The sequence below is a fragment of the Rhinatrema bivittatum genome, unplaced genomic scaffold, assembly GCF_901001135.1.
Source record: "Rhinatrema bivittatum unplaced genomic scaffold, aRhiBiv1.1, whole genome shotgun sequence".
Taxonomy (NCBI): Eukaryota; Metazoa; Chordata; class Amphibia; order Gymnophiona; family Rhinatrematidae; genus Rhinatrema; species Rhinatrema bivittatum.
In genome coordinates this window covers 15,694-32,142 of record NW_021820732.1, presented here as the reverse complement: position 1 = coordinate 32,142, position 16,449 = coordinate 15,694, and the positions used below count along the sequence as shown (strand labels likewise).

Below are 16,449 nucleotides of genomic sequence, written 5' to 3'. Positions count from 1 at the left end.
AGCGGGGCTTGGAAGCTGCAGGGCAGGGACGCACAGAGCAGGCAGCTGCACGAGGAGCCAGCGCAGGCAACGCGTGTGAGTGTGAGCTTGCAGCGCCCCCTTGTGGAGCTGGAAGGACGCGTCCGCTTGTCTCCTGCGCCTCTCCTGCTCTTGCAGTGAGGCTGCAGCGCGGATGTGGTCCCTCCTAACTTCCCCTGCGCTGCTCACCTGCCCCCCCCCCACCTCCCCTCCCGGCACCATGAAGCCGGCCGGTGATCAGCGCTGGTAGAAGAGGGAGCCTTCCCCTGGGAAGTCCATTTGGACAGGAAGGTAAGCTCTTTCCTTTTGATAGCATGCAAGAAAACTAGACTTTTGGTGGGAGATGAGAACTGCAAGACAGCAAGTAACTGAAGTAAAATAAACGTAAATTAAAATATTTAAAATGAAAATGAAGGCTTGCAGATGAAACCAGAGAGAGGTGTCTGGAAGCTGCTGTTCTATAGATCTATTCTTTATTGATTTGACAGTGACAAAGGGGTCTTAAGTGAGTGGAGAATATAAGGGGGGAAAAAGTCTGCCAAAGTGACATCTGCTGTGGGTTTTGCGCTGCTCCTGACCAGGGGAAAGTTGCTTCTTCTGCAGCCAGCTCGGGGCTCCCTGAGACAGCAGAGCGCAGCCAAATTTCCCCTTCCACCCAGGAGCTGCGTTTTTGTGCTGCTCACTGTTGATTGATAAGGAGTCTTTATGTGCCGTTTCTGATAAATCGAGGAAAGCATATTTCACGGCTGCTGATTTTTTTCCGACCTCTTTCCGGCGAAAGAATGTCCGGACAGGACCGTTCAAAGCTGGAAGTTCGGGCGAGGAGTAGTTTTGTGCTCTCACGCCTGGCGAAGGAGTGCAGACTGGGTTACATGATACTAAGTCTACAGCGAGCGAGGCAGAGCCTGCCACAGCCGAGTGCTGGGAGTGACAGAGAACATCTTGGGCTCAGTGTCTATACTGATTCTGCAAGCACTCCGGGGTCCCTCAAAACATTACTGCTGCCTGCAGGGAGCTGACAGAGACTGAAGGTGCAGGAGAAAGCAACTCGTATCCTTGGAAGCTTTGGCTACTTAAATCTGTTTCTGTTTTCAGGACACACTCCGTGTGTGCCATCATGTGGGATGTGTGTGGGGAGTGCATGCTTTCAGGGTATGGTGTGTGTGCTTTCACTGTATGGTATGTGTGCAGTGTGTAGGCGTGTATATGTTCAGCTTTCAGTGAGTATGCTTGCACTGTACATGTGCAAGGAGAGTATGTTTTCAGCTTGAAGTATGATTGTGATGTGTGTACTTTCAGTATGCAACAATGTGTGTGCATAGTTTGTGTTCAGCATGCATGCTTGCTTTCAGTGTGCTTGTGCAGTATATGCGTAGTTTGGGTGCTTTCATTGTATGGCATGCTTACTTTCAGTGTGCAGTGTGTATGTGGCATGCATGCTTTCAGTAAACAGTGTGCATGCTTTCAGTGTGTGTGGCATTCATGCTTTCAGTTAGCTGTGTTTATTCAGTGTGTAATGTATATGGCATGCATGCTTTTAGTGTGTATTATACATGCTTTCATTATTCAGTGTGCAGCTTTCAGTGTGTAGTGTATAAGGTGCAATATGCATGCTTTCAGTGTGTGGTTGTTTGTATGGCACATGTGCTTTCATACAGCATGTGTGCATTCAGTGTGCAATGTATATGTGCCATAGTACTTTCAGTATGCAGCGTGTATTGTGTATATATGGGGTACATGCTTTCAGTGTGGGGCATGTATGCTTTCAATGTGCAGTATGTATGTGGCATATGAGCTTTTAGTGTGCAGCATATGCGCAGTTACGTGCTTTCAGTGTGTAACATTTATGTGTGGTGAGTGGATAACATGCATGCTTTCTGTTGAGTTTGTGGACCCTTGGGCTGAAGCGAGAATGGCTCCCCCTGCAGGTTCTCGCCATCAGCAGGAGCACCCAGGCAAAGAAGAGACCGAACAGGATCTTCACCTATACCAGCCCAGTTCCCCTCGGGTTCAGCCTTTGGGTACCGGGGTCGGCAGGACTTAGGTGAGGGTCTCTGCTGATGACTGGAGACATGGTCTGAGGCCAGGTGAACGTGTAAGGCAGGCGGCGAGTAGACATGTGGGGGTCCGGGCAAGAGTCAAAGGCAGGCAGCGGTCAGGCATATCCAGAATCCAGGCAGGGGCAGGATTGGTGCAAGGCTTAGGTTATAGTCACCCTAGGCGAGCCTTCTGCCTTGCCCCCCCCCCCCGGTCTCAGCCCCGGCTCCTACCGCATTCACGCCCACCAAATGTGTGCTTCTCTGGGCCGCGAGCAGGATGGGTCGTCGCCCAAGATGACCGCTAGGTAGCCTAATAGGGCACGCCAGCCCTGGGCAGAGGTCAAACTAGGTATCCATCCAAAGGGAGAAGAGGAACGGACAGGGCTGAGACAGGCAGGCAAGGGAAAGCAGGTCAGGCAGGTGAGGACTAGGGCAGGCAGAGACAAAGACTGGAACAGGCTGAAGATGACAAGTGAAATAGGCTGGAAGCGAAGACTGGAGCAGGCTTGGGAAGCAGTACGCACTACGCTCAGCAGCTGGACCTGTTGCTGAGGCAGTGAGGGAAAGACAAAGCTATCCCTTTATAGGGCTAGGCGTGTGAGATCATCCGGAGGCCTTTCCCACCACAGGCCCTTTAAATACACTGATGTCCGGTGCCGCATGGTGAGCTGGTGGCATTTCACTGCGTCAGAGAGCGGCATCCTGCCATGTGGAGAGCTGGCGGCGTCTTGCTGCATTGGGAGCTAGCAGAGACATCCTGGTTGGGGAGCTAAGAGTGGCGGTTGACAGGAGCAGCTCACGGACTGCCAAACACAACACTTTCAGTGTACAGGTGTGGCATGCATGCTTCAGTGTGTGGCCTATATGCAGCATGTATGCTTTCATGTGCAGCAGGTGTGCTTTCAGTGTGATGTACTTTCAGTATGTAGCATGCTTATTTAGTGTGCAATATGTATATGGCACGTGTGCTTTCAATGTGCAGTAGGTGTGTGGTGCGCTCACTTTCAGTGTGCAGTATATGTGTGGATGCTTGCTTTCAGTGTGCAGTATGCGTGCATTTGGTATGTAATATGTGTGCAGTGTGTATGGTTTCAGTGTGCAGTATGTGTGTGGTGTGCTCACTTTCAGTGTGCAATATGTATATTCATTCAGTTTACGGCGTGCATGCTTTCAGTGTGCAGTATATGTGTGGTGTGATCACTTTTGTTGTGCGGCACGTGTATAGTATGCATTCTTGCAATTTGTGGCATGCATACTTTCAATGTGCAGTATATGTGTGGTGCATTTGCTTTCAATGTGCAGTATGGGGCGGATTTTAAGAGCCCTGCTCACGTAAATCCGGTGGATTTACGCGAGCAGGGCCTTGCGCGCCGGTGCGCCTATGTTCCATAGGCCTACCGGCGCGCGAAGAGCCCCGGGACTCGTGTAAGTCCCGGGGTTTTTCAAGGGGGCGTGTCGGGGGCGGGGCCGATCGGCGCGGCATTTTCAGGGCGGGACGCTGCGTTTCAGGGGTGGGCCCGGGGGCGTGGTTTCGGCGCGGGGTGGTCCGGGGGCGTGGCCGCGCCCTCCGGAACCGCCCCCAGGTCCCATCTCTCGGCGCGCTAGAGGCCTGCTGGCGCGCGGGGATTTACTTCTCCCTCCGGGAGGCGTAAATCCCCGACAAAGGTAGGGGGGTCTAGATAGGGCCGGGGGGTGGGTTAGATAGAGGAAGGGAGTGGAAGGTGAGGGGAGGGCGAAAGCAAGTTCCCTCCGAGGCCGCTCCGATTTCGGAGAGGCCTTGGAGGGAATGGTGGCAGGCTGCGCGGCTTGGCGCGCGCCGGCTACACGAAATCGGCAGCCTTGCGCGTGCCGATCCAGGATTTTAGCGGATACGCGCGGCTACGCGCATATCTACTAAAATCCAGCGTACTTTTTGAAAATCTACCCCTATGTGTTCAGTGTGCATGCCTTCAGTGTGCAGTATGTGTGTGGTGTGCTCAGTGTGCAATATGTATATTCATTTGGTTTACGGCGTGCATGCTTTCAGTGTGCAGTATATGTGTGGTGTCATGTGTGCTCACTTTTGGTGTGCAGCATGTACATAGCATTCATTCTGCAATTTGCTGCATGCATGCTTTCAGTGTGCAGTAAATGTGTGGTGCATTTGCTTTCAGTGCAGTGTGCATGCAGTGTGCATGCCTTCAATGTGCAGTATGTGTGCGTTCTGCTCGCTTTCAGTGTGCATTAAATATGTGGTGTGCTAGCTTTCAATATGCAATATGGGTGCAGTAGTATTATTTCGTTTGCAAAGAAAGAGCCCAAAATAAATGATCGTATTCCAAGATCCCAATATCAACAACGTCAAAATGTACAAAAGATCTGTGTGTTAAAATTTCAGTAAGCATATGTAAAACCTTTTTTTTGTAAATGTATGTAGGACTGTCAAAATTTAGCAGTGTATATTGGAACATATAATAATACGCTGTATGCCGCTAGGACCACTTTATGTAATGTTATCCAACATCGCTCTAAGCTTCAATGGCAAGAGGAAATGTGAAAAAAAAAGGATTTGCACTCACAAAGCGGGGAGTGGGCTCTGTTGCGGGGGTTTACCCCAAACCAAATAAGCCTGATGCTTCACTTTCAATGCATATCCAGCATAGCTCTCTGCTTCAACGGCAGGGGACAGGAAAAAACTGATACTTCATTGCTTCCAACGGCAGGGGAGAAGTAAAACTGATACTTCACGCATATCCAGCATAGCTCTCTGCTTCAACGGCAGAGGAGAAGAAAAAACCGATACTTCACGCATATCCAGCATAGCTCTCTGCTTCAACGGCAGGGGAGAAAGAAAAACCGATACTTCACGCATATTCCAGCATAGCTCTCTGCTTCAACGGCAGGGGAGAAGAAAAAACCGATACTTCACGCATATCCAGCATAGCTCTCTGCTTCAACGGCAGGGGAGAAGAAAAACCGATACTTCACGCATATCCAGCATAGCTCTCTGCTTCAACGGCAGGGGAGAAGAAAAAACCGATACTTCACGCATATCCAGCATAGCTGTCTGCTTCAACGGCAGGGGAGAAGAAAAAAACGATACTTCACGCATATCCAGCATAGCTGTCTGCTTCAACGGCAGGGGAGAAGAAAAAAAACGATACTTCACGCATATCCAGCATAGCTCTCTGCTTCAACGGCAGGGGAGAAGAAAAAAAAGATACTTCACGCATATCCAGCATAGCTCTCTGCTTCAACGGCAGGGGAGAAGAAAAAAACGATACTTCACCGCATATCCAGCATAGCTCTCTGCTTCAACGGCAGGGGAGAAAAAACCTGATACTTCACGCATATCCACCAGCATAGCTCTCTGCTTCAACGGCAGGGGAGAAGAAAAACAACCAATAAGGGCTGAATAACATAGTCTGGGTAAACAATAAGCATGGGTGTAGTTTGCTTATTGCGGCAGTTACTACCCCTAACTAATCAAGCTTGATATTTCACTTGGATGCAGCTCCATCACTGCTCTCTACATTAATGGTGGGGGTGAAAGGGAAATAGAACCAAAGGTTACTACCGGTAAGAGCCAAGAGAAACAGATAAGTATGAGAAAAAAAAAGTATGAAGCTTGCTGGGCAGACTGGATGGGCCGATTGGTCTTCTTCTGCCGTCATTTCTATGTTTCTATGTAAATGCACATAAAATATTTTTGCTGATCATATCTTGAATTAAGGAACACTCATAGAAAAACAGTTGTATCACCAATTTACCGACAACACAAAAAGTGAGCAGCCCAAGTCATTGAAAGTCAATATGGTTTCTTATCTCAAGATATATGCACACTCATGTAGACAGACCACACCTGAACTCCGCCTGCCACTGACCACTGCCTGACTCCTGACTACATCTGAGTGCAGCCTGCCCTGGACCCTGGCCTGTGACTCTACTGAATCCATGGATATCCAGATTGTCGGCAGAGGCCCCCACCTAAGACCTGCTGGTCCCGGCATCTGAGGACTCAACCTAAGGGGAACGAGGAGTGGTATAGGTGAAGCTCCAGTTGGGCCTCTGCCACAGGCAGCGCCACCTGCTGGCGGTGAGAACCTGCAAGGTTCCTCCCTACAGGTTGTGTCAACTCCACACCCGCAACAGATTGCCGAGGCAATGGACTCGGTGGACGCCACCACTCTCCAGGCCATTCTGGTCTGGCGCACAGGCTCTAAGACCAGCAGCAGTATCTGGAATTACATAGAGCGATTCAACACGCGACTGAATGCAGCCTCGCTTTGGCTGCACCTGTAGAGCCATCAGCTGCAGCACCGGCATCTGCGGCGATGAGTTGCCCCATTCCACTTCTCCCAGCTCCACCCCAGTATGCCAGGGATCTGTAACAGTACCACGGGTTTTTAAAACCAGCGCTATATGCCCTTCACACTTCAAACGGCACTCTTCCCTGATGACGTGAAGACCACCTTCATACTCTCCCTCCTGGATGGCAAGGCCCTGGCCTGGTCCTCTCCTCTATGGGAGCGTTTGGATCCTCTCCTCACGAATCTGCTGCACTTTGTCTCCGCTTTCAAAAGGGTCTTTGATGAGCCCAGGCAGCTGGCCACTATGGGCTCTGACCTCCTGCATCTGTGCCAGGGTACCTGGCCTCTAACGGAGTATGTGCTATAGTTAGTGAGGTTTGGGTGGACCCTTGGACACTGTGGCAGCTGACCACGCCCACGGGGGGAAGTCCCATGAGGGGGCCACAAGTCAGGCTCAGCTACGGACACACAAACACAGATAGTTCTTTATTTAGACAGTTTGAGAAACCACCAGAGGTGGCAAGTAGTGAGTAGAAAGTTGTAGCCCGGCTGGGCTAATATTCCCCAGGGTGCTGGAACAGCGGTTCTTCTCCGGTAGCAGTGCTGTAGTGGAGAGAACTGAGAAAGTGTGTACAATAGAACATTCACAGAGTCCCCAAATATGGAGAAGCCCCGAGATAGGGAGAGCTGGCCCTCGAGGAGCGAGTACCAGATCCCTGGAGGTAGAGGAGACTTGTTGGCAAAGTACTCACACAGCGGTTCACGAAGAGATGGCACTGGCGCTGGAACGGAGGCAGGGCCTCGAGGAGCGAGTACCTGGTTCCAGGTAGACAGCTCTGAGGAGTAGGTGATAATAGTACTCACAGATGGTGTCTGTAGTGAATTCTTCCAAGTAGAAGTGGAGATAGATGCAGGCAGAGAGTCAGGGAACATGGTCCCTCGAGGAGCGAGTACTGGTTACCTGATAGCAACCTGAAAGAAACAAAGAGGCCCCCGAGGAGCGGGTACCCTGTTAACAGAAAGAGTCCAATAGGAGTTGGAAGGCAGAGAAGCTGGGTACGGAGAGCGAATCTCATCCGTAAGATCACCCTTGCTAACTCAACGGCTAGCAATAAACAGTAGGCTTAAATATCCGGGCAGTGTGATGTCATCACAGGGGGACACCCCTGAGGAACGCGCCAATGCTAATGGCAGTGGCTATTCTCTAAGTGAACTTAATAGCAGGTAATGGACTTCTCCTCCAGAACTTATCCAATCCTTTTTTAAACACAGCTATACTAACTACACTAACCACATTCTGACTTCGGCTTGCATGACACTTCCAGAAGCGCCCAAGCCGGTCCGGGGACGCTGGAGAGGACAGCAGACGGATGCCGCGGCAGCCAAGCATCCATGAGGAGCAGGAGGAGTCGCAAGAAAGGAAAGGTAGGTGGAGTGAAGCCGTCGGGAAGTGACGGTCACAACAGTATGCTATAGAGTTCTAGACACTGGCCAACAAACTCGATTGGAGGGAGAATTGCCTCCATAGCATATGGACTATGCCTGAACTTCACCTGCCTCTGACCACCACCCGACCAACGATCATGCTTGAACTCTGTCTGCCTATAAAAGTCAAAGACCAGGATCTCAGGAGCAAGGACCATGAACACAGGAACAAAGTCCAGGAACATGGAACGAAGACCAGGAATGCTGAGGAAACTTGTTCTACTATACAGTAGTCAATCTATTGCCAAGGCAAGGAGGAGCTGCTGGGATGGTCTTTTATAGATCCCTGCTCGTGATGTCATCATCAGGTGCTGCTGGCCTTTTCCCACCCGATGACTAAATGCCCCTTAGTCGAATACCTGCCCTGGGCATAGAGGCCATACTAAGCAGGTATTCGACTAAGGGGGTTCTCCATTCCTGCTCGTTCTTCTCAAAGAAACTTTTGCCTGCAAATTGTAACTATGGCATCAGTGATAGAGAACTTCTGGAGGATGAATGAGCGAATAGAGTCAGGGTGGTGAAGGCAGGATTTCTTCAAGAAGGTATCCTATAGTTTTTGAAAGGCTGCCTACAGCTTCAGAAGGCCAATGCTTCGTGTTAGTTCCCTTATGAGTGAGGGCAGTGAACAGAGCTGCAATAACCAAATAATTTGCAATGAAGTGGCAGTAATAATTAGCAAAGCCCAGAAACTTTTGTAAGGCTCACAGTCCTACTGGACGGGGCCAGTCTTGGATGCTCTTATCTTTCTCGGGGTCCATATGGATTCCCTCCCTGGATACCATATACACCAGGAATGATAGGCTCTCTTTTTCAAGCAGGCATTTCTCAAGTTTAGCATATAGGTTGTTTTCTTGCAGTTGCTGTAGAACTAGACGTACATCTCGGTGGTGGGAGCTGAGGTCTTTGGAGAATTTAAGAATGTCGTCAAGGTATACAATGATGCAGACATAGAATAGTTCCGGGAAGATTTCATTCATCATATTTAATGATGCCCGAAGGGCATCATTAAATATTCATAATGCCCGTCATGTGTTTTGAATGCTGTCTTCCATTCACTGCCAGGTTTAATCTGGATCAAATTGTAGGCTCCTCAGAGGTCTTATTTTGTAAAGACCCTTGGAGCTGGTCAAAGAGTTTGGAGATTAATGGTAAAGGATACCGATCTTTCTTAATGATGGTGTTTAATCCACGGTAGTCGATACAGGGCCTGACTGACTCATCCTTTTTGGCCACAAAGAAGAATCCTGCACCACCAGGGATGAAGATGGTAAGATGAAACCCCACTCTAAATTCTCACGGATGTACTCCAACATCGCTGGGATCTCAGGGAGCGACAAGGGATAGACTCCGCCCTGTGGAGGTTCAGTGTTGGGCTTTAGTTCAATTCCACAATCGTATGACTGATGGGGGTGGTAGAGTCTCGACCTTTTGTTTGGAAAACACGTCTTCATAATTGCTGTACTAAAAGGAAGGCCTGAAAGTGTGGTGGCCATTACTAGATGGAGCAGAGGTTCCATGCAGTTCTAGGCATGAGTTATGGCATTGCTGGCCCCAGCGAGCGAGCTGCAATGTGGCCCAATCAAACTGTGAGGAATGCTTCTGGAACCAGGGGAGTCCCAGCACGACTGAGTGGACACTCAGGTGAAGACGTGGAACATTATCTGTTCCTTATGGAGCAGGCCAGTGTGTAAGGTCAAAGGTGCTGTGGCAAGGGTGATCTGGCCAGGCAAAGGATCCCCATAGATGGAGGATAATTAGGGGAGACTTCCTTTGAATGGTGGGAATCTGTAGATGGTCTACCAATTCCTTCATCACAAAATTTCCCCCAGCACCGGAGTCCATCAGTGCAAGGATGGAGAAATTCTGATTGCCCATGGTGATTATCACTGGAAGGGTCAACTGGGGAGCCTTTTCCCACCAGATCCTAAGCTCAGAAGTTTCCCGGCTTGACTGGACATTGGGCAAGCAGGTGACCTGTGCCTGCAAAATACAGGCACAGGCCTAGCTGGCAGTGGCGGAATCTCTCCTCAGATGCAAGGTGTCTGTAGCTGAGTTGCATGGGTTCATCTGAGCACCCAGAGGAGGGCAAAGCAGGAGCTGGTGGTGACAGCGGCTGCTGGAAACAAGGAGTCAGCATGATGGCTTGACAAGAAGGGTGGAGCTCCCTGGCCTGTTGTTGCAGACAAAGGTCTATCCTCCTTGCTGGGTCTATGAGCCCCTCTAGAGAATGCTGCCAGTTCGTCCTTATTCCTGGAAGACAGGCCCTCCAGGAATATGCTATGGAGGCAATTCTCCCTCCAATCGAGTTTGTTGGACAGTGTCTAGAACTCTATAGCATACTGTTGTGACCGTCACTTCCCGACGGCTTCACTCCACCTACCTTTCCTTTCTTGCGACTCCTCCTGCTCCTCATGGACGCTTGGCTGCCACGACGTCCGTCTGCTGTCCTCTCCGGTGTCCCCAGACCGGCTTGGGCACTTCTGGAAGTGTCATGCAAGCCAAAGTCAGAACCAGTGATCTGTCTGAGGGAAGGTGGGATGGTTAGGCAGGTAGGGAGGCAAGGAACAGCACAGATGGGCAGGCAATGACACAGAAGACACTGAAGAACTGAAGACTGGCCATAAGACAAAGACCTGATGACGAACTGAAGACAAAGACGAAGACAAAGACTAGGAACTCATGAGCAAGGACCAAGAACACAGGAATAGAGACCATGAACGGAACAAAGACCGGGAACATGGAACGAAGACCAGGAATGCTGAGTCAACATGGTCTACTATACAGTAGTCGAGCAAGGAGGAGCTGCTGGGGTGGCCTTTTATAGGCCCCTGCTGGTGATGTCATCATCAGGTGCCACTGGCCCTTTAAGAGGAATGTGGTTGGGCATGCATGTGCCTTACAAGGGACCTGGTGAGGCAGCGGCGTTGGAGGCAGACCTGAGCGTGGTGGCCTTCTGCGTGGCCATTTGGGAGCCTTCCCAGTGTTACGTCCGTCAGTTGCAGACGGCTGCGACCACTCTTTCTCACCTCTTTCTTTGCTTCCCTGACTCCGTGGGTAGACAGTTGCCGACAGTTCCCTGACTCCGTGGGGTAGACAGTTGCCGACGGCCTGTCTACCACTCCCAGGGCTCCCAGGGCGGCATGGATGCCTCCGACCGCCATCTTGTCATTGGAAGTTCTTAGGTGCGCGTGCGCATGGGCCAGTCTTAAAGCCACCGTGGCGGGAACCTCGGGGACATCCCCTCCGGATGATGTCATCCCTCCAGGACATTTAAGCCAGCTGGCCCTGCCTACCAATGACTTGGCAAAGAGAACCTTCTTGCTAAATCCACCTCGCTCTCAGAGGACCTGCATTCCGGTTCCTGCTTCCAGGCATAGATGTCTAGGGTACTTGCTCCTTGGGGGTCTCTCTCCTCGTCTTGGCTATCCGCTCCTCGGAGTGCCTATCGCTTGGGACTTCTGCCTTTCCCATTCCCGGGGCTTCCCTGGGACCTTTGCTACCCTTTCTGTGAGTACCCTGCTCCGTGGTACTTCCTGTTCTACCGAGGATTCCTCTGGGGTACCCCGCTTCGCGGACCACTACCAATGCTACTGAGGACCTCACTGGTGCTCCCTGCTCTGCAGATCACTATCATTTCTACTGAGGACCTTCACCGTGAGTACCCCGCTCCACGGGCCATTACCATCTCTAGTAAGGACCTCATCAGTGTGCCCTGCTCTGCTGACCACTATCATCACTACTGAGGATACTCTCCAGTGTACCCTGCTTCGCGGACCATTACCACCTCCACTAAGGACATTGGTGTATCTTGCTCTGCGAACCACTACTATATCTTCTGAAGACATCATCTGTGTACCCTCGCTCTGTGGATCATCATCTACTCTACGGAGGTATCCACTCAGGGTATTCTCTCATCTACGGACCCTGTGTCCCTGGGTCTGTAAGACCTCCTGTCTTGCACCCCCCCGCTCTGCGGGCTGGGTCACTCTTTCTCTTTAATAAAGACTCTAGACTGATACTGTGTCTGAAGTCACCGAGACCTCGCCTCTCGACGGTGAGGCTCACTGGGCTCCTCCCTGTGGCCGGTACCATCTCTCACCTCGGCCCAGGGCCCACACACTAACTAAATCCTAAACACCCGGCATCTAAGGAAGCAGTGATATCGGAGGCAGGCTGGTGCGGGCGCCTGCCAAGCTTCCATTCGAGGGCCTTCACTGGCGTCGGAGAGTGTCAAATCGGGCTCGGGCCTGGCAGCAGTAAGTGCAGCAGTCTGCGAGCCTGCCCCGGCAAACACAACAAGCATTTGTGCGCACATGTGCGAGGATTATACAATAGATGGAACACGCGCATGTGCTATATGCATGCATATCTGCTCATTTTAACACATGCATCTCTTTTAAAATTCACCCTTTAGTGTGCAGAATATGTGTGTGCGCTCGCTTTTGTTGTTCAGTATGTGTTAGGCATGCATTTTTTCAGCTTGTGGCGTCGTGCCTTTGGTGTGCAGTGGGTGTGTGGTGTGCAGGCTTTCAGTGTGCAGTATGTGTGGGGTGTGCCTGCTCTGCGTGCAACGTATATCGTTTCGGTTTGCAGCGTGTATGCTTTCGGTGTGCAGCATAGGTCCAATTTTTAAACTATTGCTCTGCCAAAAGGCTCATATACACGAGTGTGTGGGCGGCACGCGAGTGACACGCATTTTAGAAGCCGCTAATTATGCACACGTATGCATGCGTGAGCTGATACAGGGGGTGGGGCATGGGCGTTCCAGGGCGGGGCCGCAGTATGCGGCAGCTTGTTAGCTGTGTATTTTTACTGCTGTTCCTGATGAGATGAAAGTCTTCAGAAATCGCCTTTTAGGCCTAACCCGACATGTTGAGGGGTTTGGGTCAACTGGGGGGAGTGGGGGGAGTGCAGGATGAAGAACCAGAGAGGTCTGGATGACCTCGAGATAGACTGGGCAAAGTGGTGGACTACTTTATAAAACTGAGAATGCACTTCCCGCGAGCATGCTTTAAAATCTGCCTACTTGTGCCCGTTAAAGCCGACAAAAAAAATCCCAAGTAAGTACGTTTGCTTGAGTAACGACTTAAAATTAGGAGCACATTTATGTACGGTAGAAGTATTTTAAATCATATGCGCGCACGATTTAAAGTTCCAGCATGTGTCCACTCGGGCACCGGTGCGCTTGTTTTAAAATTACCGTCCCTGTGTGCAGTTTGCGCACTTTCAGTCTGGATTTGGCAGGTGCAGTTGTACTTGTTATTGGAGTATGGTAAGGCTATGGATACGGCACACAGTCGTGCAGTTCTCCCGCAGTAAGACTTTGAATTTGGCATATTCCTATGGTAAGGCTCTGGGTTTGGCACACTGTAACGATATTACTGCAGTAAGTCTCTGAATTTGGCATACTGGAGTGCGGTATTCCTACAGTGATGCTCTGAATTTGGCACACCATAGTGTGGTATTCTTATTATAAGGCTCTGACTTTGGCACATTCTAGCATGGTATTCCTGTGGTAAGTCTCTGGATTTGGCACAATAGAGGGCGGTATTCGTTTGGTAAGGCTCTTGAGTGAGCATCTTGTAAGGCGGTATTCCTATAGTAAATCTCTGGAGCTGGCGCTCTAGAGTGCGATATTCCTGTGTGGTAAGGCTCTTGAATTGGCATATTACAGTGCGGTATTTCTACGGTAAGGCTCTGGATGTGGCACGCTGTAGTGTTTGGCACAATATATGTTAACGCTTTGGGTTTGCTATACTGTATTTCCTATGGTAAGATTCTGGCTTTCGGCACACTGAAGGTGTAATCATTTTATGATAGTGGATACTAATGTGCCCACAGATGCTCTTCTCTAATGGAATACTCCCTCTTCTCTTTACAGCCTGAACGACTGGTGAAAATGTTGCGGTCATATGCCAACTCTTCCATTGTGGAGATTCTACAACACCACAGAGAACCGACTCACAGGCAGGGCTACCAAGACCAGTGCAACAGAAGCCATCAGGAAATCATTTTGGGCTGCGATTTTCCAGATCCTGAGGACTGTAATTCTACCATAGAGGAGCTATTGTTCAAATATTTAGGCCCTAGGAGGTCCAGTTTCTTCACCCCAATCTGCGTCATTTACCTTCTTATTTTTGTAGTGGGTGCCATTGGAAATACCTTGACCTGTATTGTGATCATCAAGCACAAGATCATGAAGACACCCACCAATTATTACTTGTTCAGTCTTGCAGTGTCTGACCTCTTGGTCCTGCTTTTGGGGATGCCTTTGGAACTTTATGAGCTGTGGAGTAATTACCCCTTTCTCTTTGGAACTGGGGGCTGCTACTTTAAAACCTTGCTTTTCGAGACCGTTTGCTTCGCTTCCATTCTGAACGTGACGGCTTTGAGTGTGGAGCGCTACATTGCCGTTGTCCATCCACTCAAAGCCAAATACGTGGTGACCAGAAGCATGCCAAGAGGGTCATTGTTACTGTTTGGGCGATCTCCATCCTCTGCTCCATTCCCAACACCACCCTTATCGGTATCGTCCACCTGGATGTGCCTGGCAGGGGGGTGATCCCCAATTCTTCCACCTGCACCTTAGTGAAGCCACGTTGGATGTACAACCTCCTCATTCAGATCACCACCATTCTCTTCTTCTTCCTTCCAATGGGGACCATCAGCATCCTCTATCTGCTCATTGGCTTGCAGCTCAAAAAGGAAAAGATGCTGCAGGTACTGGAGACGAATGCTGCTGGAGAGGGTGACAGGTACCAGAATGTCCGCATCCAGCAGGAGAAGGCCAGAAGGCGGCAGGTCACTAAGATGTTGTGTAAGTCTGCAAGTTTGAGATTTTCTTAAAGGGGAAGAGCTCTGGAATGGATGGGACAAGTCGGTCATACCCTGTTAATGCTGTTAGTCCGAAGTTAGAAGAGACATACTGGCCAAATTATTTTAGATAAATCAGTCGGCATTCAGCACAACTGCAAACCTTGTGATCCTCCATTTTATTCATATTTTTAGAGAACTGGTGCATAGAAAAGTGCGCACATGATTTATACACGCACTCCCCCGTCTCACATTATATACACGGTAAAACAAACAGAAAACGAGCTGAATTAGTACATGTTTGAAGCTCGTGAGCAGCGGCGTCAAAGTAAGGCTGACGCTTTACTGCTGCTCAGAATATTCAGACTTGTACTAATTCAGCCTGTTTTGTCACTCTGTTACTACAAGCCCAGTAGAGCACATGTAGTTTTCTGGGTGCTTATAGTTAAGCATATTTTGGAAAGGTACCAAGGACACTCTCTTTCCTGTGAGCTTTTTCTATCAATCTAAAAGCTTTTACACAATTAGCCACATTTGAGAACCCACCACGTGAAAGGGTTTTCGCCAGCCTAATCCTCCCCGCCTGTGATAGTCTGGAAGGCAGCGTTTAAAAATGGCAGTAGAGGGGGGGGGGGGCTGAGTCCCTCACTCACTTCCTGTTTATGTTACCACTGCTGCCACAATAGGAGGATTTCAACAGGAGGCGGAAGCAGTACAGTCCTGCTGGGGGGACCATCTGCCTGGTGCAGTTGCCGGACAAAATAGATTGTTAGGCAAGGACTGATTTTGGGAATGCCCCTTTCCCTTTTGGGCTTGTAGACTCCTGGACTGTCTCAAAATGATGAGTATATGGTGCTCCCCCCCTCTCCTCCCTGCTTGGCACCCAGAGAGGTTGCCCTTCTTGTCCATCCCTTTTAATGGCCCTACCTCTGCCCCTATAAGACAGAGGGTCGCACCAACAGCCTCTTAGTGTAACCCCATCTTGGGAGGTATGTCATGTTCCGGCGGGTCCATAAACGTATTTATAGTTCTCCGGGGCAGGGACATTTGACTAACTCTTCTCGCAGACTCCTTCCCCAGGGTGTGGATCCTTTTATGGGGGGGAAGGATTTATTTTCAGGACCCAAGTGCTAGGGTTGGCATCTTCTCTTTGAGATATCCTTGGGAGAGGGGTATTCTCTTCACTGGGTGCAATGACTGCCAAATAACCACACTGGACTCACTTGGATAGTGTCCAAAATAAAGTCTTTACTGTTTAACACTGATGATTAATGGCACAGTAAATATGATTCTGGCATCACAGGCTTCCTTGTTTTCTTTACAGACATTTTTCTCTAAAAGGTTAATTAAAATTTGTAACCTATCATTAAAATCATCCATTGTACTTGAAGACTGGAGGGTGGCCAATGTAACCCCAATATTTAAAAAAGACTCCGGGGCGATCCGGGTAACTATAGACCAGTGAGCCTGACTTCAGTGCCGGGAAAATAGTGGAAACTATTCTCAAGATCAAAATCGTAGAGCATATAGAAAGACGTGGTTTAATGGGACACAGTCAACATGAATTTACCCAAGGGAAGTCTTGCCTAACAAATCTACTACTTTTTTTTGAAGGGGTTAATAAACATATGGATAAAGGTGAACCGGTAGATGTAGTGTATTTGGATTTTCAGAAGGCGTTTGACAAAGTCCCTCATGAGAGGCTTCTAAGAAAACTAAAAAGTCATAGGAGATAGGAGGCGATGTCCTTCCGTGGATTACAGACTGGTTAAAAGACAGGAAACAGAGAGTAGGATCAAATGGTC

General features: G+C 49.7%; 1 protein-coding gene across 1 annotated transcript; it reads left to right on the top strand.

The window, feature by feature from the left end:
- The first annotated feature begins 968 nt into the window (after positions 1–968).
- On the top strand, positions 969–14,950 carry LOC115082044 (neuromedin-U receptor 1-like). The gene is given in 3 exon segments (XM_029586309.1): positions 969–1,049; positions 13,713–14,280; positions 14,283–14,950. Coding segments are annotated over 2 exon segments (945 nt in total). The 5' UTR covers positions 969–1,049; positions 13,713–13,730; the 3' UTR covers positions 14,678–14,950.
- The last annotated feature ends 1,499 nt before the right edge of the window (positions 14,951–16,449 follow it).